We start from the raw sequence: 27,500 nt of genomic DNA on the forward strand, positions 1-27,500 counted from the left end.
TATATTACTCAGTACTTAAATGTATAATTATACTGTAACAAGGACAACAAAATAAAGTGTAACCAAATTTTGATTTGACTGTACTTATCGCTGTAGTTATTGTTAAAATTATTGCTGTAGTTATCGTTATATTTATTGCATCCATCATTAATCTCACACGTCTCCTCTAGAGTTTCAGAAGAGATCTCAGAAACGTCTCTACCTGTGCTCACTAGTAGTCAAAAACACGTGTGTGAGTGTGAGACTCACCCACGCACTGAGTGCTGCTGATGTCGGTGGTGTATCCGGGTTTACAGACGCAGCTGAAGGAGCCCAGCGTGTTCAAACACTGGCCGTTCTTACACAGATTCCCCATCACCTTACACTCGTCGATATCTGCAGAGCACACACAGATCATCCACAGATCCACACTAGAGGTCGACCGATTGATCGGCCCGATTTTTAGCATTTTTAAATTTATCTGATTGTGCTGCAAATTAGGCCGATTTATATGCAGGCGCATCTGCGGGCAGCTAAGCGTTGTTGTGGAACACTGTACCGGAGAATCCCTCTCGCTCTGAGGCTGTGAGAGACGGAGCCACTCACACTCTGCAGGTATGAACATTTCTATATTTCACGATTATAGTGACCAAAATGATCACGGTTATCAGTATTATCACGGTATTGTTAAAATGTGCAGGAGATGTTCAAAAAGTACCGACACATTAATCATTTGTGACCCTGGACGACAAAACCAGTCTTAAGTGTCAATTTTTCGTAATTGAGATTTATACATCACCTGAATAAATAATCTTTCCATTGATGTATGGTTTGTTAGGATCAGACAATATTTGTCTGAGATACAACTATTTGAAAATCTGGAATCTGAGGGTGCAAAAAAATCTAAATATTGAGAAAATCGCCTTTAAAGTTGTTCAAATAAAGTTCTTAGCAATGCATATTACTAATCAAAAATTAAGTTTTGATACATTTATGGTAAGAAATTTACAAAATATCTTCATGGAACATGATCTTTACTTAATATCCTAATGATTTTTGGCATAAAAGAAAAATCGACAATTTTGACCCATACAATGTATTGTTGGCTATTGCTACAAATACACTCCAGCGACTTATGACTGGTTTTGTGCTCCAGGGTCACATTTCATCGAGTTTTATATTTAAAAATCAAATAAAATGACTTTTTGTTTGCATGATCACTAAAACAATAATGATGTCCGGATTTTAAATGACAACTTGACTGAGAACAGTTTAATAGCATGTTCAAATATCTAATGTAAATGTTCAAATAAAGCTTTGAAAAAGTTTCATATAAAGGTAAACCTCACATTTCAGCCTTTAAATAAAGAAAAGGGTTGTCAAAATAATAATTGATTAATAAATGATTATATGTATTTTATCTGCTCCATTAATAATTCTAGATAACTTATCTGAATTGTTTAAATGTGAAGAATACACATAAGCTTGTTTTTCATCAACCGCTCAATATTTACAGCAGGGCATGCAAATTCAGTCCGTTTTTGTCCAGACAGAAGCTGCACACAGACTGAATGTGAATGTAAGTCTCTGTAAATCCACTCTCTGACAGCAGGTGGCGCTGATGGAGCAGCAGAATTACAGCTGTTTCCGTAAACTCGGTGGACAAAGCAGTATTGCGATTAAGAACACTTCTTTATTAGGTATTATATGGAGCGAAGATGAAAACAAAATGCCATCGAATCGTTTCTGAAGACAGAACCTTCAGAGGTACATTCATATAATTAATTCATTTGTATAATTCTTCTCATTTGTATAACTCTTTTATTTTTGTTATCACTTATGGTGTGTGCATCGCGTCACTCGCTCTATAGATTACTCGCGATATGTTTTTTCATGTCACTCGCGCGAATAAAAACAGCGCGATTAATTATGGTGGAGATAACTACAATCGCTGTTTTGTACCACGAGTCATGCGAATTCTGCTCGAGTTGAAATTTTTGAACTTGCGCTGAAGACGCGATTGAATCGCATCACGAATTCGCCTCAATTCGCGTCTTTGCATTGACTTTGTATGTAATCTACTTTATTTGACTTATAGCAGTGTCCAGTGTTTCCCATACATTGATTATTTGTGGCGGCTTGTCACATTATCAAAACTGACTGCCACAAATAGATTTTCCAAAAAGCTTATCATTCGTCGAATAAACTGAGCACTGCACGTTTCAAAATTAAAATGCAGCGTGGGTGTTTTTTTATGAATGTATCTTTACTTGTAAAACAGCCGACCGTCTTCAGAAAAGCTTCGATTTCATTTAGTCTTTCCTGTAATGCCTAATAAAGTAGCGTTTATGAGCGCAGCGCTTATTTGATTACAGCCGTTACCGTGGAAACCGCTATATTTCTCCCGCTCCAACAGCGCCTCCTGCTGGCAGAGAGAATTAATTTGCATTTGCAAGTCTGTGGTTTCGAAACACTTGTGTCTGTCAGCAAACATAAACAAAAACGGTTTTGAGAAGGTGCTTAAGTTTTGAGCCAAGGTTTATTACTATGAATTAGGCTACTACTACCCTGCAATAATCATTTACACAAACTATTTTTTATTAGATGCAGGGGGAAAAAAAGAAAAGAAAATAGAGCAACAAATCAACATTATATATCGGCCATCGGCTGCCCTGTCAGAGAAAAACCCATATCGGTCGACCTTTAATCCACACAAACACACACTCATCAGCACAAACACGCGAGCCGGCGGTGTTACCCTGGCCATCGGTGGTGTATCCGGGGCCCTGCGGGCACATCTTCTTGTAGTGCGTGGTCCCGGGCAGCGGGCAGATCTCACAGTTGGGCCCCCAGCCGCGGCCCCCGTCACAACAGCATTCAGATTTTCTGACGCTGACGCGACTGCTGGAACTCATCTGACACATGGTCTGCAGAACCTCCAGGAAGCAGAAGCCCTGACGGTTATCTGACACACACACGTTTGTTTCTGTGAATTGTGGGGACACTACTCCATAGACCTCTATTACTTTTATACTGACCAAACGATATTTTCTATCCCCTAACCCTAACCCTTACAGAAAACCTGTTTGCATTGTTACACTTTCAGATAAACATCATTTACTATTTTTAATAATGTTTTTCCCTCGTGAGGACCGCAGGCCGGTCCCCACAATGTGATTTGTGAACAAAGTGAATATGTCATTGTACTATTTTATTGTGTAACACTTTATTTCGATAGTCCACTTTAGACATTCTACTAACAGTAAGTAACTTTGCAACTACATGTCAACTAGCAGTCATTAGAGTATTAGTAGACTGTCTGTTTAATATCTTCTAACACTTTATTTTGATGGGTTCACAACATACAACATACTGACTATCAGAAACTTTGCAAGTATGTGTCGACTTATTCTACTAACCCTAAACCTACCCTACTGAGAGTTAGTAGACATGTAGTTGCTAATTAATGACAATTAGTTAACATGTAGTTACAAAGTTACTTATAGTTAGTAGAATGTGGACTATCGAAATAAAGTGTAACCTTTTATTGTATAGCCTATTTTTTCCATTAATAATAATGAGCCACAAACCAAGCATTCATTTGCAGCATGTTTAGAATTACAGAATATTATTGTCCATTTGTGTGGGCGCTTTTATAGTTAATATTATCTCTCTTTTATTGTTATCATTATTGCTGTAATTATCACTATACTTAATGTTATAGTTACAGATGTTGTTGTAATTATGGTTATAGTTGTCGGCATTGATAGCCTTGCGGGCAATGCGTCGACATATAGCGCTGTTGCAAGCAAGCAAATGTTTATTTATATAGCACTTTTTCAAACAAGTTTATGCCGTTCAAAGTGCTTTACACGCAAGATGGAATCAAATACAAAAACAATAGAATACACCAAACACAAAATAGAAATAAACCCATTAAAATCCAAGAACAAAATGTAAAATATATACTTCAGATATAAAATATAAAGCAAAAATTTAAGTTGCGAGTTCGAATCCCGGCTCGTTGACCTTTCCCGATCCAAAATCGCAAAAAAAATGTAAATAAATAAATAGTAATAATAATTAAGGTTCTACTTTATTGTTCTCATTATAGTTATCATCATTGTCGTTATCAATATAGTTATCGTTATCACTATATTTATTGTTAAAAGTATTGCTATAGTTATCACAGTTGTCATTATATTTATTGTTATAGTTAATGCTATAGTTATCGTTATCGGTATAGTTATAGTCATCATATTTATCATTATATTTACCATTGTAGTTACAGTTATCATTGTAGTTACCATTATAGTTATCGCTAAAGTTATCTTTATCACTATAGTCATCATAGTTATTGTTATAGTTACCATTATATTTATTGTTTTTGTTTTAGTTCTTGTTGTAGTTACAGTTATCTCTCTAGTTATTGTCATAATTATTGTTAGCACGATATTTATTGTTATAGTGATCACTATAGTTCTTGTTATTGTTATCTCTATATTTATCATTATAGTTCTGGCTATATTTATCGTTATGACTACAGTTATTGTTATAGTTAGCATTAAAGTTATCGCTATAGTTATGACTATAGTTATCACTAAAGATCTCGTAATAGCAAACTCTACTGGTATCGTTTATTTATTGTTATACCTATCGTTATGGTTATGACTATCGTTATAGTTATTACAGGTATATCTATATTTATCGTTACAGTTATCACTATATTTTGCAGTACAGTTACCGTTCTTGGTAAGAATGGGTCTTTATGCTGAAGTTTTGTGCTTCTCAGTTGTTTCTCCTGAGAAAACGAACGCCAGTAATTCTTTTGAGTCTCAGATTTGTTCAAAATGCCAAAAAGAAGTCAGATGAGTCCGAAATTCTCGCCAGAAATTTTCGCACGTTAAAAAATAAATACAACCTCACGTTTACACACTGCCTCCGAAACGTCCTCTTTAAAAGAAAAAGAGAGAGGACAACAAAATCATCCTCAAGACTTCATTTCGTAATTTTTTCGCAACGGATTAATACTTACGCATCGGACTCTGTGCATGACGAATTTTTAGGATGACGAATACGAAAAACACTTGCGAAAATTTCGGACTCAGTAGCTGCGTTTACATGGACCCTAATAATCCGATCGTAATAGGACTAGAAGCACAATCAGAATAAAAAAGTCACATGTAACCAGACTGAACTGGCCAGATCCGATTAAAATTTCGACGTATGATCTTCCTGATGAATAAAGTGCCATAAATGAGTGTCCAGTCATTCTAAAATTCTGCTTTCACTCAGCATCTATGAAGTGCAGCAGGACAATTAGGACCCCAAGTAGATAAATATCAAGTGTATACCAACTAAGCAAGCCAGAGGAACCAAAACTACAAAACCTTGGGAGAAACCAGGCTCAGTCGGGGGCCAGTTTTAGCCAGTGGCTAGTGAGCAAAGACCTTTACTGGAATTTCAAGAGAAACAAAGCTGATACTTCAGTGCAACACACCTGAGAGCTCTGCCACGTCTCCTGAGCAATGAAAGAGCTGCTGTGAATGTGTGTGTGAGTGTGTGTCTTACCGATGCACTCGGTTCTGCTGGGACTGGGGCTGAAGCCCTGATCGCAGACGCAGCGGTAACTGCCCACCGTGTTCTCGCAGTGGCCGTTCTCGCAGATGCCCGGTTTGGCCGTGCATTCGTTCAGATCTGTGCGCAAACACATGCATGAGGAGTCTGAGCGCTGTAGACAGCATCAGTAAACATCGGGATGTGAGTGCTCACCCACGCATCTGTCTCCGCTGGGCTGTCTGGTGTATCCCGGCGAGCAGATGCACATGTACGTGCCAATCAGATTCTTACAGGTCATTCCTCTGGACGCACAGTCATCCAGACCCACCTCGCACTCGTTCTGATCTGATGAACACAAGAGGCGCGTTCAAACATGACGATGTGTGTTTGTGATGCTGAAAGAATCGTCTTTACCTTTGCACATCCGGCGGTCTTCTCTCAGCACATATCCCGCTGGACATTTGCATTCGTACGAGCCCACCGTGTTGACACAGCGGAACGCACACAGCAGAGGATTCTGGGAACACTCGTTGATATCTAACAACACATCAAACACCAGTGCACATAAAGATGTGTTCACGCTAGAGAGCATTTATGACCCTGGAGCACAGAAGCAGTCATAAGCAGCACAGGTATATTTGTAGCAATAGCCAACAATACATTGTATGGCTGAAAATTATCCATTTTTCTTTTATGCCAAAAATCATTAGGATATTAAGTAAAGATCATGTTCCATGAAGATATTTAGTATATTTCCTACCGTAAATATATCAAAACTTTATTTTTGATTAGTAATATGCATTGCCAAGAACTTCATTTGGACAACTTTAAAGGAAATTTTCTCAATATTTAGATTTTTTTGCTCCCTCAGATTCCAGATTTTTTGGCCAAATATTGTCCGATCCTAACAAACCATACATCAATGGAAAGCTTATTTATTCAGAATTCAGATGATGTATAAATCTCAATTTAAAAAAAATTGACCCTAATGACTGGTTTTGTGGTCCAGGGTCACATTTGACATCAGCGCTCGGTTTGTAAACAAGTGGATGATTCGCCATCAGTGTGAAAAAACAATGTAGGATTCACATTGAAATAAATTTCACTCAGAAACTGCTAGTAAATTTCACTAATGATTACAAAGAAATGGCAAATAACTATGGAAGCCCATTTTCATCACGGAATAAAATAATGAAAAAGGTAACCGCGACTTTGTCTCACAATTTTGAGCTTATATGTCACAATTCAGGCTTTGTTTCTCACAATTGTAAGAAAAAAAGTCAGAATTGCGAGATATAAACACAGAATTCAGAATTTTTCTCAGAATAACCTTAACCCTAATGCATTTCTGTGTTTATATCTTGCAATTTTGAGTTCTGAATTCAATTCTTTTTTAAAACAAAGCAAGGATTGTGAGAAAAATGTCAGAATTTTTTTTTTTTAAATCATTAGATTTGGATTGGTAATCAGCTGCTGCTAGTACTCACAGTGATACTCCTGATGAAGATGCAAATATACAGAGGATCAGAAATGAATCAAACTGGGCTTCAGATCAAATAAACAGCGTGAGTGTGAGAGCGGCCTACAGGAACACCAGCAGATCTGGAGAATAACTACAGCAGCTCATCACTGACCTTCACAGGTCATCATGGGTCCGGGCTCGAAGCCCTCGTCACAGCTGCACTCAAACGCTCCCACCACGTTTGTGCAGGTGCCGTTCCCACACGGGTTCCCCAGCTCACACTCGTTCGTGTCTGATGACGGAGAACACAGGAAACACACACACACACACACACACACACACACACACACACGTGAGCTCACGCTCAACACACTCCTCATCATCCTCAATCGTGTGTTTAAACACAATTCAAAGAGATAATACTAGTAATATTATCAATATAACTGCAACAGAGAACAAAACCTGAACTGATCTGAATAATGACTCTATTGCCTCCTGAAATATAATTTTTTTCATAATTGATGAATTGTACAAGATTTTAATGACACTATTATTGAACCGAACTGAATCAACATTAAACTGACTGAATCAACAATGAAATGAACTAAATTAAAATTGAACTGAAAAGATCTCAATAATGACACTATTGTTCTTCTGTAAAGCTGATAACAGCTGAATTTTTCATAATTAATTTTGAAATATTTTAATGACACTTTTAATAAACTGAATTGAATCAACATTGAACTGAACTGAATCAACACTAAACTGAATCTGAATAATGTCCCTGTTGAGCTGTTTTACAGCTGAAACTGAATTTGTTCAATAATTATTGAATTTTGAAACATTTTAATGACACCATTGTATTTGAACTGAATCAACACTGAACTGAATCAACATTAAACTGAATTGAATCTACCCTGATCTGAAATGAATCAACAGAAAACTGAATCAATATTGAACTGAATCAACATCAGACTGAATCAACAATGAACTGAATTGATATGAATAATGTAAAGCTGCTTTACGGCTGAAATTGAACTTGTTTTCATAATTGATGAATTCTGCAACATTAACACTGCAATTTTCCTGTGATTTCTGTGAAGATTGGTTTAAACACACACCTTCACAGTTGATCCTCATGACGTCCAGCTGGTAGCCAAAGGGGCATTCGCAGCGGAACGTCCCGTCTGTGTTGATGCAGTGGCCGTTCTTGCAGATGCCGGGGTTTTCTGAACACTCGTCCACATCTGAAACACACAACTGATCAGTCTGTGCTCACAAACACACGTGTGCGAGTCAGATTCAGAGACACTCACCCACAGCCATGTCGTCTATAGTGATGATTTTACCAGATGCAGGACACAGAGCTTGGTATGCTGTTGAAACAAACACACACAATAACTATTACTGCCATCAAATCGTGTGTGTGTGTGTGTGTGTGTGTGTGTGTACTCACCCTCCTCCACCGGAGAGGGGCAGATCTCACATGGGTCGCCCCATCCCTCACCCCGCATCACGCTGCAGCAGCAGGAGCCTTTAGTTGTGTTCAAGGGCCTCGGAGCCTGACAGCGTCCGTTCTCAAACTTAGTGTAACAGTAATTCACACGAATATCTGACGGCAAGAAACAGACATTGATCAGGCATGTGATCAGCTAGAGACAAAAAAGAAAAAAAAAATCACTTATTATTAAAAATATATATTTCAGCACATTAAAAGATATATCTTATATTGTAATAATACATACTATTGTCCTGTAAAAAATTAAAAGCAGCATTTAATAATCATGATAACAATATAATATAATAAAGTTCTATAATATATTATAGTAAAGTATATAGAATTGTTATTATTATTGGAGTATCTGCCAAAATTTTGGAAACATTACAATTACTAATGATTTTGAAATAAATATCTTCTGCTCATCAAGGTTTATTTTAATCAAAATAAAGTAAAGAAAACTGAAATATTGTGGAATATTATTACAAATTTAAAAAAAGAAGTTTTAAATTTTAATATATTATAAAATGTAATGTTATTCCTGTGATGCAAAGCAGAATTTTCAGTGTCACATGATCTTTTAGAAATCATTACAATTTATTTGACTCTCAAGAAACATTTCTGATTATTATCAATGTTGAAAACAATTTTGCTGCTTCATATTTTGTGTGGAAACGGTGATACACTTTATTTTTCAGGATTTTTTGATAAATATAAAGTTTAACGAACAGCATTTATTTGCATTTATCAAATATATTAATTAAATTTGTTAATGCATTTATTAAATAGAAATCACTTTAAATGTCTTCACTCACTTTTTATCACTTTAATGCATGATGAATAAAATTATTAATTTATTATTAATTTATCAATTTTTTAAATCTTATACAAATGTTTGAGTGCTATCATTGTTTCCACAAAAATATTAAGCAGCAAAACTGTTTTTAACATTGATAATAATCAGAAATGTTTCTTGAGCTGCAAACCAGCATATTAGAATGATTTCTGAAGATCATGTGACACTGAAACTTCTTTGTAAACAACAACAGATTTATAAATGTTTCTAATGACGAATGTTGCGTTCCCAAAAGCAAATTAAAGCGGCTCAAACCAATCACAGTGCAGCGAGCACTACCAGTGAATGGAAACTAATAACAGTAGTGTAACAGCAGACGTGTAGCGCGTGAGACTACAGCCTGTTATATAATTACATCACAACCGTTGCGAATTTTATGACGGCACTAGCAATCTCAAATTCTCAGCACCATTCATAAAAAGTCGAGGAACACGTTTCAGAGCTGATTCTACTCGTATGTGGTGCTTTGAATCATTTGAACGCTATCAGGACCATCCCATCCATGATGTTTTAGATTGATTTAGGTAATAGCTTAAGGCCATTTGCGTGATTTCAATCATCATGCAGTAACCAAACACCCCCAGAAAACTCGGATCTAAGCGAATCACATGGGTCGTCGCTCCACAGGCCATCCACATTAATGTTAATCTAACAATAACAGAAAAGATTGCTGCTCTTGATTGAACTGCTTTTGTCAATTAATTTGTTTGTAATGAACACACTTAAGTAATTTTAACATTTGATGATTAGTTTTTCTTTCTTGATTGCTTTTGTTTAGATGTAAAATGAAAAAAGTAATGCACTATTTGTAATATTTGTTCTACTGTTGTTTATTTTTTGCATCTGTTCTTATTTTTAGTAACAGATCAAATAAAAATGAGCTATATTGTGATTATTAATATGGTAATTATTATTAAGAAAAGAACTGGAGAAAAAGATGAAGCGTTGCTAGGTGATTTTGCTTTGGAACCTTTAACTAGATTTTTCTCAGAACTGACTTTGCTGACTTCATCAGCTTCAAACGGGCGTAGATTCCAACAAATTATACATCATTTTGAAGGTCTTTTAATGGAGAATAATAAAAAATACAAATAAAAATAACTCATTTTTCAAAATTTGCTCATTGTGACACATTTTGCCAGCACAGGTTACATTTTTTGTGTAAAGCTGCCAAATTATCCTTAGAATCACTGGAGAAGAATAATTTGGGAAGAACCATTTGAGAATGAACCATTTGAGAATGAACCATTTGTGAAGAATCAAATCAGAAGAATAATTTGGGTAGAGTAAATTAAGAAGAATCAATTGAGAAGAACTACTTAAGAAAGAATAAAGCTCATTGTTTCTTAAAAGGAAATAAGGTGACTTGTTAAAAATAAATATGCATATAAAATTGACATACATCAGGAAATTACTTTCAATAAAGATAAATAAACATGAGATTCAGAGATGCAGATGATCCTTCTCAAATGACTCTTCCCTAATGATTCTTCCCAAATTACTTTTTCTCCAATGATTCTGCTCAAATGATTCTTTCTCAGATGATTCATCAATGCAATGCAATTATCAATAACTTTATTTAACGAACATGGGCTATGCACATGAACATTGTCCTGTAGTGGATGTGTCTAAACATCACGTGTGTGTGTGTGTGTGTGTATGTATTTTTAGTGACAATTTTATTCCCAGAAGCGAGCTGAATCTGAAAAGAGCAGTCAGTAAATAAATAAACCAATGCAAATTTTCAATGCAGAAATACTCTTTATAATTAACCGTATATAGAAACAATAGCAGTCTATGAAATGACCCCATTCAGATATGTGTGTGTGTGTGTTGAGAAAGAGATGGGCGGCTGTGTTGCTGTTTTTCCCTGAGGCCTGTTTTTCATTTGTAAAGAAGCCTTTACACCCTCTACACACGCACACACACCGTCCTGTCCATGGAGTCAGAATCACACACACACACGCACACACACACACACACACACACACCCTGTCCTGTCCATGGAGTCAGAATCACACACACACACGCACACACACACACACACACACACACACACCGTCCTGTCCATGGAGTCAGAATCACACACACACACACACACACACACACACACACACACACACCTGTCCTGTCCATGGAGTCAGAATCACACACACACACACACACACACACACACACACACCGTCCTGTCCATGGAGTCAGAATCACACACACACACGCACACACACACACACACACACACACACACACACCTGTCCTGTCCATGGAGTCAGAATCACACACACACACACACACACACACACACACCCTGTCCTGTCCATGGAGTCAGAATCACATACACACACGCACACACACACACACACACACACACACACACTGTCCTGTCCATGGAGTCAGAATGGAAAGTGTGAGCAAGTGAAAGAAAACAAATGAACGAACTGCCTTGTGTTCTGTCTCCTTCCTGCTTCATGAGGAACACATCATTCTCTCATTAAACATGACGAGATTCCTGACTGATGACCTGCAGCATCACGTTTTCAAAAACCTGGTGTGCGGGAATGAAGACCTGTGGAATTGTGGGATGTATCTGCGATAACTCACCCACACATCTCTTTCCGGTCGAGGACAGCTGGAATCCCTCCGGACACTCGCACCTGAAGCTGCCCGGCGTGTTCACACACTTGCCAAAGATGCAGATCTCTGCAGTCTGAGAACATTCGTTGATATCTGAGCAAACACACACACACACAGATGAAGCGGTTTGAACACACTGGCTGTGAGCACTAGCACTAGTGATGCCGTGACCATCGTCCAGAGCCTCACTGACCTTCACACCTGTCGTTCTGCAGGAAGTATCCAGGAGGACAGATGCACCTGTAGGATCCGTCCAGATTCTGGCACGTTCCCGGGCCGCAGGTGCCAGGGTTGATCAAACACTCGTTGATGTCTGAGCAGAAGAGACGTGATGTACAGTGGTGGGAAAAATGATTAGAACACTAGTATTATCAGCAGCTAAAAATGGTTTAAAAATTTCTATCTTTTGCTGTAGTGTATCAGTAGGAAATATCAGTTTACATTTCCAAACATTCATTTTGCCATTAATTGTAATAATCCAGTGAGATTTTTGTGCTCCACAGAGATCTGATCATCATCAGTCTGTCTGGAAAACTAAAATCTCACTGGATTATTACAATTAATGGCAAAATGAATGTTTGGAAATGTAAACTGATATTTCCTACTGATACACTACAGCAAAAGATAGAAACAACTGACTTAAAACCATTTTTTAGCTGGTGAAGATACTAGTGTTCTAATCATTTTGGCCTCCACTATAAACACACACATAGGTACACACACACACTGCAGGTCCAGCAGAGCAGCTTCAGGACTCACCCACACACATCCGGCCATCAGGAGAGAGTTTATACCCGTCCAGACACACGCACACAAACGAGCCCACCGTGTTGATGCAGTTTCCATTCCGACACAAGCCCCTGAGCGATGAGCACTCGTCTGTGTCTGAACGACACAAACAAAACAGAGCCATTAACACACAAACACATATCTGTCTGCTGTGGAATTAATAAATATTCTGTGCTTATTTATAAACTTTTACATAACAGCTTCATGCTTCAAGTCAACAAAAATGAGTAATGATAGTAAAATAAAACAGTATCATCATTAAAACATCATTCGTTAACACTTGTGCGTGTGTGTGTACCGATGCAGTCGTTGTTGTGTGACAGCTGGAATCCTGGGTAACACAGACAGTTGTAGGAACCCACAGTGTTCTTACAGGTTCCATTTCCACATGGCTGACGCTCGCACTCGTCCACATCTGAACACAGACCACAGACGGTCGGTTAGTTATGAACACAGACCACAGACGGTCGGTTAGTTATGAACACAGAGACCACAGACGGTCGGTTAGTTATGAACACAGAGACCACAGACGGTCGGTTAGTTATGAACACAGACCACCGGTCGGTTAGTTATGAACACTGAGACCACAGGACGGTCGGTTAGTTATGAACACAGACCACAGACGGTCGGTTAGTTATGAACACAGACCACAGACGGTCGGTTAGTTATGAACACTGAGACCACAGACGGTCGGTTAGTTATGAACACAGATCACAGACGGTCGGTTAGTTATGAACACAGACCACCGACGGTCGGTTAGTTATGAACACTGAGACCACAGACGATCGGTTAGTTATGAACACAGATCACAGACGGTCGGTTAGTTATGAACACTGAGACCACAGACGATCGGTTAGTTATGAACACAGATCACAGACGGTCGGTTAGTTATGAACACTGAGACCACAGACGGTCGGTTAGTTATGAACACAGACCACAGACGGTCGGTTAGTTATGAACACAGATCACAGACGGTCGGTTAGTTATGAACACAGACCACCGACGGTCGGTTAGTTATGAACACTGAGACCACAGACGATCGGTTAGTTATGAACACAGATCACAGACGGTCGGTTAGTTATGAACACAGACCACAGACGGTCGGTTAGTTATGAACACAGATCACAGACGGTCGGTTAGTTATGAACACAGACCACCGACGGTCGGTTAGTTATGAACACTGAGACCACAGACGATCGGTTAGTTATGAACACAGACCACCGGCGGTCGGTTAGTTATGAACACAGACCACCGACGGTCGGTTAGTTATGAACACTGAGACCACAGACGATCGGTTAGTTATGAACACAGATCACAGACGGTCGGTTAGTTATGAACACAGACCACCGACGGTCGGTTAGTTATGAACACAGATCACAGACGGTCGGTTAGTTATGAACACAGACCACCGACGGTCGGTTAGTTATGAACACTGAGACCACAGACGGTCGGTTAGTTATGAACACAGATCACAGACGGTCGGTTAGTTATGAACACAGACCACCGACGGTCGGTTAGTTATGAACACAGACCACAGACGGTCGGTTAGTTATGAACACAGACCACCGACGGTCGGTTAGTTATGAACACTGAGACCACCGACGGTCGGTTAGTTATGAACACAGATCACAGACGGTCGGTTAGTTATGAACACAGACCACCGACGGTCGGTTAGTTATGAACACAGACCACCGACGGTCGGTTAGTTATGAACACAGATCACAGACGGTCGGTTAGTTATGAACACAGACCACCGACGGTCGGTTAGTTATGAACACAGATCACAGACGGTCGGTTAGTTATGAACACAGACGGTTGGTTAGTTATGAACACAGACGGTCAGTTAGTTATAAACACAGACTACAAAGGGTCAGTTAGTTATGAACAGACCACATATGGTTAGTTAGTTAGTTATGAACTCAAGAGATTTAGTTAGTTATGAACATAGACAGTTAGTTAGTTGTGAACACAGACCACAGAAGGTTAGTTAGTTATGAACACAGATCACAGACGGTCGGTTAGTTATGAACACTGAGACCACCGACGGTCGGCTAGTTATGAACACTGAGACCACAGACGGTCGGTTAGTTATGAACACAGATCACAGACGGTCGGTTAGTTATGAACACTGAGACCACCGACGGTCGGTTAGTTATGAACACAGACGGTCGGTTAGTTATAAACACAGACCACAAAGGGTCAGTTAGTTATGAACAGACCACATATGGTTAGTTAGTTAGTTAGTTATGAACTCAAGAGGTTTAGTTAGTTATGAACATAGACAGTTAGTTAGTTGTGAACACAGACCACAGAAGGTTAGTTAGTTATGAACACGTGTAGTTGGTTAATTATAAATACAGACAGTTAGTTAGATAGTTAGTTATGAACACAGACCACAGAAGGTTAGTTAGTTATCTACATGAGGATGTACCACAGACAGATATATGAACAGACAGACAGAAGGGTGTGTGAGGCTGATCTCTCACCGATACACAGGTCTGGTGTGGATTTGAAGCCGTTGGGGCAGATGCAGCGGTAACTACCCACCATGTCAATACACTGACCAGGACTGCAGATGTTTGGATTCTCAGCACACTCGTTACGATCTGAGAGGAAGAGTCAAACATCATCATCATCATCATCACACACACTATGAGCAATATGAGATATTTCCATCACACACACTCACCGACACACTGCTGGGTGGGAGTTTGCCGATATCCAGGTTTACACTCGCAGCGGAAACTTCCAGGAACGTTCAGACAGACGGCGTTCTGCTGACACACTGGCCCGTTCTGACACTCGTCAATATCTGCACACACATCATTCACAGAGCGCCGAGAGTCAATCATCTTATTTCATTTACACAGATTGTCACAGATCCTGTCACATTTTTTGTTTGTTATTGCAAATTTTACTCTCCAGAGGGGCATAACATGGACTCTTATTTGATAAAATACAGTCGTATCAAAGCGTTTCAGCAATATGCTTCACTATACTATGATGTTTATTATTTATTGATATAAAACCATCAATTGTCATGAATTAAGGTTTTGAATTACTAACAGACAACATTTTTGTGCTTGAACTTTTTTCCTAACAGGCTGACAGACATATATGCAAACATGATAATCTAAAATAAAGAGGTATAATATTATTATTATATTATTATTAGAGCTCTTACCCTCGCAGATCAGCAACTTGTCATTATAGACAAAACCCATCGGACATTCACAGCGGAAACTTCCGATCATGTTGATACACACACCGTTCTCACACACACCGGGAATCTCTCGGCACTCGTCGATGTCTGCGGTTCACACACACACACACACACACACACACACAGAGGATGTATGTGAAGTCTTGCAGACACAGAACTGTGTGTTTGAACGTCTTTGAGCGTGTCTTTGTGTTTACCAATGACTTGACCGGTGTAAATGTCAATGAAATATCCAGGTCTCTCACTTCCACACAGCACAGCGAACTCATCTGCAGCAGAGAACAGCGTTACAGTGTGTTTGTCGGTGTATCTGAATAATTTTTTTAATCAATTTAAGGCTTTTTAAGACCTGCACAAAATGTTTAATATATGAGAGGTAGGGCAAAGTCAATTTAAACAACTTTACAGTTCAAATTCAGATTCTGACAAAAACAAAAACTAAAAAAAAAAATCTTTACATTTTTTTTTTTTAAGAAAAGAGAGTCCCAACTATAAATGATTATATATATATATATTCATTTGAAAAAAAAAGAAGAAAATTAGTGCTGTCAAACGATCAATCGCATCCAAAATAAAAGTTTTTGTTTACATAATATATCTGTGCACTGTGTATATTTATTATGTATGTATAAATACACACACATGCATGTAAATATTTCAGAAAAATATGTTTAAATATTAAATATATTTATATATAATATAAATTTTATGAACATAAATATATATACATGTAAATGCATATACATATTTTCAAAATATATACTGTATGTGTGTGTATTTATATATACATAATGAACATACACAGTACACACACATACTGTATATTATGCAAACAAAAACTTTTATTTTGGATGCGATTAATCATTTGACAGCACTAATGAAAATATATATTCCAAATCATACATATATACTCTCTCTCTCTCTCTATATATATATATATATATGCAATTGTACCATGTTTTTAGTTTGAAACACACAACCCTCACATTTATTTAATCAAATCATAGCCTTTTAAAGTTAATCATAGTAAAATTCCTGTTTTTCTGTCCAAAAACTTAAGACCTATTGAAATTATAATTACGATTTTTCTTGACAATATAAGATATTTAGGACATTTATAGCCTTGAACTTGATCAAAATAAATTTAGGATTTTTAAAGACCCTGGTTCATTTGCCAAATCCTTGACAATTTTCAAGAAATGGCTAAAAACCCCTCCCATGCATTTCACTATTTCTTCAACCCCTCTCTGTTCTTGCCTGTTCTCGTCTAGACACAAAGACGTTTGAAACTTTCTCATGCTATTTCCTCCTCAGATGAATGGCTTGTTGTACTCCTCATGTGCTTCAGATGAAAGTGTGTGCTAAATGAATGAGTGTTTGTGTGTCTCACTGGTGCTGGGGACGGGACACTGCTCGCAGGGTTTATTCCAGGCCCGGCCGATGTTATACGAGCAGCAGCAGAACTTCTTGGTCATGTTGAAGGTCAGCTCTCCATCACATGTGGCGTTATCAGAGTAGTAGTTCCTGTAGCACAAGCTCTTCCTCATGTCTGAACACACAGCACAACAAACGCGTCACAGTCTGCTCTGAGGGAAACCGCTGGCGTGACGCGTGTAGCGTGACTCACCCATGCAGTTGTTTCCTCCGTTGATCTGCATGTACTCCGGAGGGCAGATGCAAGTGTAGTTCCCAATGGTGTTGTAACACTGACCCGGACCACAGATGCCGGTACGCTCACACTCATTCACATCTACACACACACAATTAATCAATATTTTAATTCAAATGCATTTTAAACAATCTATTTATAGAATGGAATTGACTGCCCAACTCCAACTGAAACTGAACATTTTTATACGAAGGTGGACACCTGCTACAATGTATTTTTTTTATTTTTTTTCCCTGTTCCAATGTTGTATGTCAGTGGTCTCGCCGGTCGACTGGTAGATCTTTATCACTGTCCCAGTAGATCCCGAAAATTACAATCTGTTTGGATCGTGATTAAGATGCAGTGGTTGCCTTTAATTTCAAATGCCTACAGATATTTTTGTTTTATAAAGTAAATAGCCAATAAATAAATTTGCTTGAAAAAAAAAGTATAAATAAAATAAAAATACTCAGCAACCAGTATCAGAATCAACCAAATTCCTAATAAAAAACTTGATTCTGAATAGGCCCTGATCGGTGCATCATTAATTAAAATACTAAATAAAAGGCCTCAAATTGAAAGTACAATCTCATGTCTTTTTCTATCAATTCTTCAATAGGTAGATCTTGTCTTTCATAAAGGCTGAGGTCAGGGATCTTGGGCTTAAAAAGTTGGTGACCACTGTTGTATGTGTTTTCTTTCTACTCTTCTTATTTATTTGTATCGTTTCTTTTTTTTTTTAAGTCACTGCTGCTGTCAAGGAATGTTAAGTTCATTGTTTGTAATTTGCTTTAATGTATAAAAAAAAAGCATTTTAAACTGACTCACACTTTTGTTGCTTCGTGCTAAAGTTTTATAATGATGCTGGAAAAACAGTGTACAGAGTGTGAAGCACGACAGAAATAAAGCTGACTTAGTGAGAGCGACAGAGAGAGTGTGTGACTGACCTTCACAGATCCTGGTGTCTTCATTGAGTGCAAAACCTTTCGGACATTCACAGTGAAAACTGCCAAACGTGTTGATGCAGTTTCCTCCCTGACACAGACCAGGCAGCTCCTGACACTCGTTGATATCTGACACACAGACAGAGAGGTCAGCATGCAGCACTGGAGGACGGAAGTGTGTGTGTGTGTGTGTGTGTGTGTGTGTGTGTGTGCTGTAGATCTACCCTCTAATATCACAGTGATGGGATTGGGTCGGAATCCTTCTCCTCCAGGACACAGAATCCTGTACTCCGCTGAGAGAAACAAACAACACATCAGAGAATGATAACTATCCAACAACTATAATTATAATCATTAACGATAACTGTAATGACAACCATAACGATAATTATGCTTTTGCTACACATACATCCTACGTCATCCACCAGAACAGCTTCAGCGTACGACAGTTAGCAGAAGTGAGATAAAAGTGTTAATAACGTTTTAAATATGGATTTCTTTTACCCCCTGGAGCTGTGTGAAGCACGGTTTATTATGGATGGATGCACTTTTATTTGACTACTTTTGGACTGTTGAACCTAATATTTAATATTGGGGGCATCCAAAGTTATTTGACATTTGAATTTATTTTTAAAAAAAGTAACGCAATAGTTACTTTCCCTGGTAATTAGTTACTTTTATAATGATGTAACTCAGTAACTAACTCAGTTGCTATTTGTGAGAAGTAACTAGTAACTATAACTAACTTTTAAAGTAATGTGCCCAACACTGGTCATATACACCTAGAATGCCTTGAGGTGAGTAAAACATGGGCTAATTTTCATTTTGGGGTAAACTAACCCTTTAACAATAACGATAACTATAATGCTAGTTATAATAGCAGTGAATGAATGGAGAGCTCGCAAATGTGTATGTGTGTGTGTGTGCATGTGTTTGTGTGTGTGTGTGTGTGTGTGTGTGTGTGTGTGTGTGTGTGTGTTAGTGTGTGCGCGTTTTTGTGACATATGAGGACACAAATTTGTATAATGACATGGGTATGACAGGTATTACAAGGAGAAGGTGATTTATGAGGACATTTCCTCATGTCCCCATATTTCAAAAGGCTTATAAATCATACAGAATGAGTTTTTTGAGAAAGTAAAAATGAGAAAGTCTTCTGTAAGGGGTAGGGTTAGGTGTAGGGTTGGTGTAGGGCGATAGAAAATACAGTTAGTACAGTATAAAAACCATTACGCCTATGAAATGTCCCCACAATTCACAAAAACAAACGTGTGTGTGTGGGCATGTGTGTGTGTGAGACTGTGTGTGTGACTCACTGGAGTTGAGCGATGGACAGGTCTCGCAGGGTGACCCCCAGGCCTGACCCAGAGAGCAGCAGCAGGAGGCTTTGGAAACACCCACCCCAATCTCGGTCGAGCAGACCAGACTGTCGGAGAAATCGCCGCGATATCGCAAATCCAGGTAGCAGTTTCCAGAGCGAGTGTCTGCAAGACAGACAGACAGAGACATCATGAGTGCTGCGGCGCAGGCGGCGTCAGCTGCAGCTGCTGGGGTTCAGGCGTCTCACCGACGCAGCCGACTCCGGTGGGGTTGAGCTCGAAGTCCGGCGGACAGCTGCAGATGTGACTGCCCGGCGTGTTCAGACACAGGCCGCTGATGCAGGTGGTGGGGTTAGCGCACTCGTTCACGTCTGACACAGAACAGAGAGAGAACAGAAGGATGAGACGAGCGCAGAGGTCACGCATGTCACGTGTCTGGGGTCTCATTTAGGGCTGCGCGATAAATCGCAATGATATCGCAATCGATGTTAGGCAAAAGCTCGGATTATCATGCACATCTTGTCAGTGAAGCACGGTTCTGTGATCAGTAGTAAATCTCCATCCGAAGGCCAGAGAAACTCCAAATACGCCTCACAGAAGAAACCAAGGAAATCCCTATCGCTGCAGATGAATAAACAGAAGATTTAACTGCTTTCATTGATTCAACGTGACTAACAAACACACGACTACGACAATATATGTGGCCTTGGACCACAAAACCAGTCTTAAGTTGCTGGGGTATATTTGTAGCAATAGCCAAAAATACATTGTATAGGTCAAAATTATAGATTTTTCTTTTATGCCAAAAATCATTAAATGTAAATGTATCAAAACTTAATTTTTGATTAGTAATATGCATTGCTAAGAACTTAATTTGGACAACTTTATAGGCGATTTTCTCAATATTTAGATTTTTTTTGCACCCTCAGATTCCAGATTTTCAAATAGATGTATCTTGGCCACATATTGTCCGATCCTTACAAGCATACATAGCTTATTTATTCAGCTTTCAGATGATGTACAAATCTCAATTTAAAAAAACCGACCCTTATGACTGGTTTTGTAATCCTGGGTCACATATGATTTATCTGAGTTCTTCTTATTATAATTTTCATTATAATAAAAGTATAATGCAATGCCTTTATCACTGTTTAGAATACAATAACATGCTGCGTGCCTTATTCTGTGGAAGAAGTCACATCACCTCAAAGAAAAATTTAGTTTGGAGTAAAACATGTTATTAAATGTGGTATTTTCATGTGCTTTCAGATGGAGCAGCATTTACTCAACAGAGCCATAGTTCACTGAGAAGCTACACAAAAAACTTTATTAATCGCAGCGTGATTTCATAATATCGATGATATCGTCTATGAACGTGTTTTTTGCGTAGCTTGTCAGTGAACTATCAAACTATGCATAAAAACAAAACTGTTTAAAATAGTTATCAGATAAATATTTTAGAATAGAGTTGATCTCATTCATTTCCACTGGCCAAATAGTATTTCAATGGTTGAGCCCAGACCTGTGCAGTTTCCTCCGCTACGGTCCAGCTCGTACCCGGGGTCACACAGGCACCGGAACAGACCCGGGATGTTGCGACAGCGGCCGTTCACACAGATGTCTGCAAACGTGCACTCGTCTATGTCTGTGGAGAGACACACACACACACACACACACACACACACAACAGCTGTGATGCATTATGGGTCTTGATCTGGAGAAAATGGACTAGCAGGAAGCGGCAGAACTGCACCGCTCTGAGGCACACACACACACACACACACACTCTCACTCAAGCATGCACACACACACACACACACACACACACACACACAGATACACACACACTCACACGCACACACAAACACGCACACACACACTTCCTCACTCACTCAAGCACGCACGCACGCGCACACACACACACACAGAGATAGACTCACAAACAAACACACACACACACTCAGTGTTACGCACGCACACACACACACACATACGCACGCACACACACGCACGCGCATACACACACACTCAAACACACGCATGCACGCACACTCACACACGCATACACACACAAACATGCACACACACACACACACCCACGGAGGTCCAGTGTAAGAGCACTGCAGCATCCCACAACCAAACAACAACCTACAGTCAACATGAAGCAGCATTCACAGGCAATCCAGACGGGATATACAGTGGGAATAAAGCAAGACGAGATCGATTTGATACATCGGGATTTTAATGGATTTTGAGAAGTTGCCTTTAATATTAATAGGGTTATTATCATCAGTTATTTTAATTAATTAAGAAGATTAATTACGTTTTAACACCTGTTTTTACCACGAGTAATTATTAACAAAAAAATATGATGACAGTCATCATCAATAAATATGATAACTTTAATATAACAATAACTATAGCGATAATCGTTACTGATAACTATAATATGAAATCATTAACAATAATTATGATGATAGTTAATACAGACAGACAGGTAAGTCAGGAGGAGTGTCTCACCTTCACAGGCTTTCCCGTCTGCGGTGGGGATGAAGCCCATGTCACACTCACAGCGGTATCCACCGGCGACGTTCAGACAGTGTCCGTTCTCACACAGATTCACATTCTCCGCACACTCATCCGTGTCTACAGAACACAGACACATGCGTGCGTTAACCGCGGCATCATGTTGTGTGTGTGTGTGTGTGTGTGCATGTTTATGTGGTTTACGGGGACACAAATTTGTTTAATGACATGTGTATGACAGAGGTATTACAATTTGAAGGTGGTTTATGAGGACTAGGGGTGCGAAGATCCGATATTCAGTATCGGTATCGCTCTGATACTGGCATTTTCTGCTGGATCGGGGTATCGGTCAGACGAGACCGATCCAAATCTGATATTGTGCGTATACTATTGTGTTATTGTTAAGCCCCACAAAAGCCACAAACACTATCAAATTTTGCTTTGAACCTTTCTGTGCGGACTTGCGGAGCGCTGAGACTCCATGTTGCTTCAAGCGCATCATTCTGCGTATTCATTGAATACTTTTGCACAATGAAAGATTATTAATAGCCTTTCTTGTTTGTCTTATCTATCATATGTTTCTGCCTCATTACTGTGCTATACATTTGTCTTTTAATGTTACAGTATATATATTTATATTTAAATATATTACTTGTTTTTCATGAATGTACTTTACAACAATACAAAGAGCAATGTATATCATTTTACATTATCATATTCACTTTTATTTGTTCCCCACTAAATAATATTTTTTCCCACTAATTTTAGATTTTATATAATTGTGCACTCATGATTTTTCTAGAGTGACTTCTGCTACCGAATTATCCACTAACCTAGTTTATAATAGTATTTTTGTCATAGATTATAATTATATATGCATTCATTTGTTGTTTTTCTTTACAATAAAGTTGTCCGTATTTAGTAGATTGTGTGTAACACAAAAAAAGTCATGATCAGGTTAACACACATTGAGGTATAAAAATTCAACACTGATTTTTTTTAAAAACTGCCCATGTATCGGATCAATATCGGATCAATATCGGTATCGGCAGATACTCAAGAATTTTTGGTATCGGATCAGGATCGGTTCTGAAAAAGTGGTATGGAGCCACCCCTAATGAGGACACTGCCTATGTCCCTGTAATTCAAAAGGCTTAAAAAAAACATACTAAATGGTAGGTTTTTTTAAAAATGTAAAAATGCAGAAAGTTTCCTGTAAGGGGTAGGTTTAGGTGTAGGGTGATAGAAAATAAGTTTGTACAGTATAAAAACCATTACACCTATGGAGAGTCCCCGTAAACCACCAATACCAACATGTGTGTGTGTCTGAGAGTCCGTACCGACACAGTAGAACCCGTCTCCCGTGAAGCCCTCTTTGCACAGGCAGCGGTAGGAGCCCATGGTGTTCATGCAGTCTGCGCTGGGGCTGCAGAGGTGCGTCCCGTTAGAACACTCGTCCAGATCTGCAACAGGAAACAGGAAACAGCTCTGCTGCACACCTGACCACCATCAGTCCAAACACAGCAGATCACGAGCGAGAGAGCGAGAGTTCGCACCTGTGCATTTGATCCCGTTCCCGATCCAGCCCGAAGCGCAGCTGCATCTGAAGCTGCCGGCGGTGTTCGTACAGGTCGCGTGTCGGTCGCAGTTATGAGCACCGATCTCACACTCGTTAATATCTAAATCACACACACACACACACACACACATGAAGAGAGCGTCACACACACGTGCTGCACTTCACAAACACCATCTGCTCTGCTTGAAACAAAGTGGGAACATGTAAGTTTTCACGAACATGAAATATAGAATGCATTATGGCCGCCCACATTTTTAGTTGGCTGCAAAGCATTTTCCCCATAGAGCTTTAAAAAACAAAAATACCTTAAATCAAAAGTTAGAATTCAAGACTCACAACATTATAAACTTTAAAAAGCATTTGGAAATTGGATAAAGACTGAACTCAACAGGTTAAATGTGGAAAAGAACTACAATCCTTGAAGAATTGCAAATGATTTAACAGAGTTAAAAACGATGGTCAAATATTAATCTATTCATTTAAAGTTGTTGATTGTATCTATAGAAAATATACATTTTAAGTTAATTGCAAGATATGCATAAATAGACAATAATTAATGGGACCTTAATGTATATATATTTTTTTTTTCTTTTTTGGTATATTTCTTCAAATACACATTTTGTACTTTTTACTTTTAAGATAATTTGTTCGTCATGACTCTGATTGGTGGAATATTCTGCACAGAGTCATGGGTAATGTAGTTTTCACCACAAATTTAGCTGTTAAACAATTATTTCAAAAATAAGTTGTGAACGAATGGCTTCAACAAAAGCAAATGCTACTGATTAATTACTGATTGATTAATTAATCTCAGTGCAGGTCTGTCTTTAAAGGTTCCCAAGTTAATCAAAATCAGTTTCACAGTGGAGAAAATGAATAAAGTTTTACTTTGCGCTCCATCGTGATGGACACGCCATGCTCCCGTCGCACACATATGAAAGGAGCTTCATCTCTTACTGAACTCAAGTTCAAGTCTAATGACCCGTGAAAATGATGTTTGACCGTGTCCTGGAGCGTGACATCATTTCCTGTAGCAGGGCCTGAAATAATTGCGTCTGCTTAATCCCAGGATCCTGCGAGCAGTCAGTGTCCGTCTAATGAGATTGTTTAACGAGCGTGTCGCTGAACGTGTCTGATGAAGTTCAGCTGTGAGCCCTTCACATTCTGTTCCTTCATCGAGTCTCATTAGACTGCAGCTCTCCGTCTGTCCTCAAATAACCGGAGCGGAGCGACCTCTCTGTCTGCCTGCCCTGTGAGCACGCTGCGCTTTTATTAGAGCAAATCTAATCGGCAAAATATGCACAGCACACGTCCAGCTGACAGCGAATCAAAGCGATAAAACCAGAGAGAGGAAATAATGAAGCGCTTCGGTGTTTACTCCAAAATAAACCACTTAACTGGCCTGATGGGAACCGAGCTCAGATAAACAAACTCATCAAGAAAGACTCATTATGACGTCAGTCAAATTACACAGAATTAATGCACAAACACATGAAGTGCTGAAAGAGAACGAAGCTACATGACAAATGATTCTCAAGAGTAGCGTAAACATATAAAATAACTAAATATGTGAAACTGAATAAATGCACAGCACATGACACACTTAAAAATTAATAAAACACTGAAAATGAATTCATAAACGTACATTTAAAATTCATTATTTTTAAGTAAAAACGATAAAAAAACACGTACTAAATACCGTTAATTCATAAAAATGCTAAATTAAAATACATTTAAAACAAAAAATAACAAAAGTTATTAAAAATATTAATAAAATAATACAATAATGGAATTATTTAAATACAGTTTAAATTATTTTAAAATAAAAATCTCAATTATCACAATTAAATAGTGATTTTAAAATAAATCACATTAAAAACAGTAAAACATTTTAGTTACATGAAATAAAATAACCTTGAATAAACTCAAATACATTTTTCATTTTCTTTTAGTTTAACTTGATGTACCAAAACAGCTAAAACAAAAACTGAAATGAACATTTATAAAAACCATAGACACTTTATAAAAATAAATAAAAATGACAAAAACATAAAAAATTACTACTGAATGTGACTAAAATGAATATGACAATGAAAAAGATCAAAATTAAAACTAATTCAAAATATAAACAGAAAACTATAACTATCAAAACTACAAAAATGTGTTGCTGAATTACTGAAATATTAACTTAAAATCTCAGTCTAAAATAATTCAGAGGTTAAAGGGATTCAGCTTACAAAAGATTGGGAATCCCTTCATTTAAATGCACTTCTATTGTGTTTCTATGCATTTTTAATAAACCAGACATAAAAAAACACCTTCACTGATCACGAAACACTGGAATGCACTGTGTGTGTGTGTGTGTGTGTGTGCTAACCCCTGACCTCGAACACTCAACCCCGCCCAACGCTGATGCCCACTGATGATGTCACTCGGCCAATTAAAACACACGATGACCTTCACACACTCATCAATCACTGATGCGGCTCTCCCACAATCCAACACAACTCAAATAAATGATCTTCAGTTCATTACCATCACACGTCAGTCCCATCATGCCTGGAAAACATCACTTTAAATGGAGGTTTATAAATGATAGACATTAAAATCATCACCAGTAAAAATACACAGAGAAACAAACGGCTGCAGATGTGCGCAAAACGCCTTCAGGACGAAAATGTGAAAGGAATTAGAAATAAAAAGTGAACAAGCAGCGAATCCAAATGGGTCGGAGGATTCAGAGCACTGCTACTAATAGACCGTCTCGTTAACCATTGATCAGCGCTCAGGAATCTGAGCCGAATATCTTCCAGCGATCAGCTCACTCAACCTCACGTGCAAAAATCCCGAGCTGGAGCTCCGAGAACATGAGGCGCCTCAGGATTCCTGCACACTGACTCAGATCAGACGAGGAAAACATGCTCCGAAAACACGGAAAATATGAGCGAGAGACTGAGAGAGAGACAGAGAAAGATAGTTCAAGTTCAGTTTTATTTCTAGAGCACGTTTAAGCACGGAACAAGGTCGACCAAAGTGCTGCACAATAAACAGTAAAATACAATAAAAAAGAGAAAAATCAGTACACAAATTAAAACCATACAAGAGCCAGACGTTGCCAAAGAAAAACAAGGCAAAGAGAAGAGATGAGTTTTAAAGTGCCACTATTATGGGTAATGAAAGGTTCATATTTTGGTTCAGGCTGACATGTCAGGTCATAAAACACTTTCATCGTCTTATAATATGCATTTATTTTTATCTTACTTGCTCAACGACTCCCAAACGATTCACTCAATGATTCATTTTTCCAAACCCATCCTTTGCGTGATGCTAATCTGTGGTGATTGGTCGATTTCATTTAAAGCAGTGTTTGTGAGCTTTTGCCGCTCCAAAAGCGGCACCTAGTGGCAAAGAATGAATTTGCATTTTCATTCAGACCAATGCGAAAAGACCAACAAGTGGGCGGCAATATGCTCATGTTTCATGT

General features: G+C 38.5%; 1 protein-coding gene across 2 annotated transcripts in view; it reads right to left on the minus strand.

Moving 5' to 3' along the window:
• The window catches only part of fbn1 (fibrillin 1), a 90,683-nt gene that overhangs the window by 13,755 nt on the left and 49,428 nt on the right, over window positions 1–27,500 (minus strand). For both annotated transcript variants that reach the window (XM_058751342.1, XM_058751341.1), the window contains 27 exons: window positions 23,994–24,116; window positions 23,778–23,900; window positions 22,432–22,557; window positions 21,434–21,556; window positions 20,160–20,282; window positions 19,909–20,076; window positions 18,817–18,885; window positions 18,596–18,721; window positions 17,628–17,750; window positions 17,391–17,549; window positions 16,198–16,269; window positions 15,962–16,087; window positions 15,467–15,589; window positions 15,264–15,383; window positions 13,076–13,192; window positions 12,748–12,873; window positions 12,182–12,301; window positions 11,956–12,081; window positions 8,457–8,612; window positions 8,317–8,376; window positions 8,122–8,247; window positions 7,173–7,292; window positions 5,953–6,075; window positions 5,752–5,883; window positions 5,551–5,676; window positions 2,738–2,944; window positions 250–375 (listed from right to left, as the gene is read on the minus strand). In XM_058751342.1, the coding sequence (XP_058607325.1) occupies window positions 250–375; window positions 2,738–2,944; window positions 5,551–5,676; window positions 5,752–5,883; window positions 5,953–6,075; window positions 7,173–7,292; window positions 8,122–8,247; window positions 8,317–8,376; window positions 8,457–8,612; window positions 11,956–12,081; window positions 12,182–12,301; window positions 12,748–12,873; window positions 13,076–13,192; window positions 15,264–15,383; window positions 15,467–15,589; window positions 15,962–16,087; window positions 16,198–16,269; window positions 17,391–17,549; window positions 17,628–17,750; window positions 18,596–18,721; window positions 18,817–18,885; window positions 19,909–20,076; window positions 20,160–20,282; window positions 21,434–21,556; window positions 22,432–22,557; window positions 23,778–23,900; window positions 23,994–24,116 (3,369 nt within the window). The remainder of the gene's footprint in view (window positions 1–249; window positions 376–2,737; window positions 2,945–5,550; window positions 5,677–5,751; window positions 5,884–5,952; window positions 6,076–7,172; window positions 7,293–8,121; window positions 8,248–8,316; window positions 8,377–8,456; window positions 8,613–11,955; window positions 12,082–12,181; window positions 12,302–12,747; window positions 12,874–13,075; window positions 13,193–15,263; window positions 15,384–15,466; window positions 15,590–15,961; window positions 16,088–16,197; window positions 16,270–17,390; window positions 17,550–17,627; window positions 17,751–18,595; window positions 18,722–18,816; window positions 18,886–19,908; window positions 20,077–20,159; window positions 20,283–21,433; window positions 21,557–22,431; window positions 22,558–23,777; window positions 23,901–23,993; window positions 24,117–27,500) is intronic.

This window comes from Onychostoma macrolepis, chromosome 18, assembly GCF_012432095.1.
Source record: "Onychostoma macrolepis isolate SWU-2019 chromosome 18, ASM1243209v1, whole genome shotgun sequence".
Taxonomy (NCBI): Eukaryota; Metazoa; Chordata; class Actinopteri; order Cypriniformes; family Cyprinidae; genus Onychostoma; species Onychostoma macrolepis.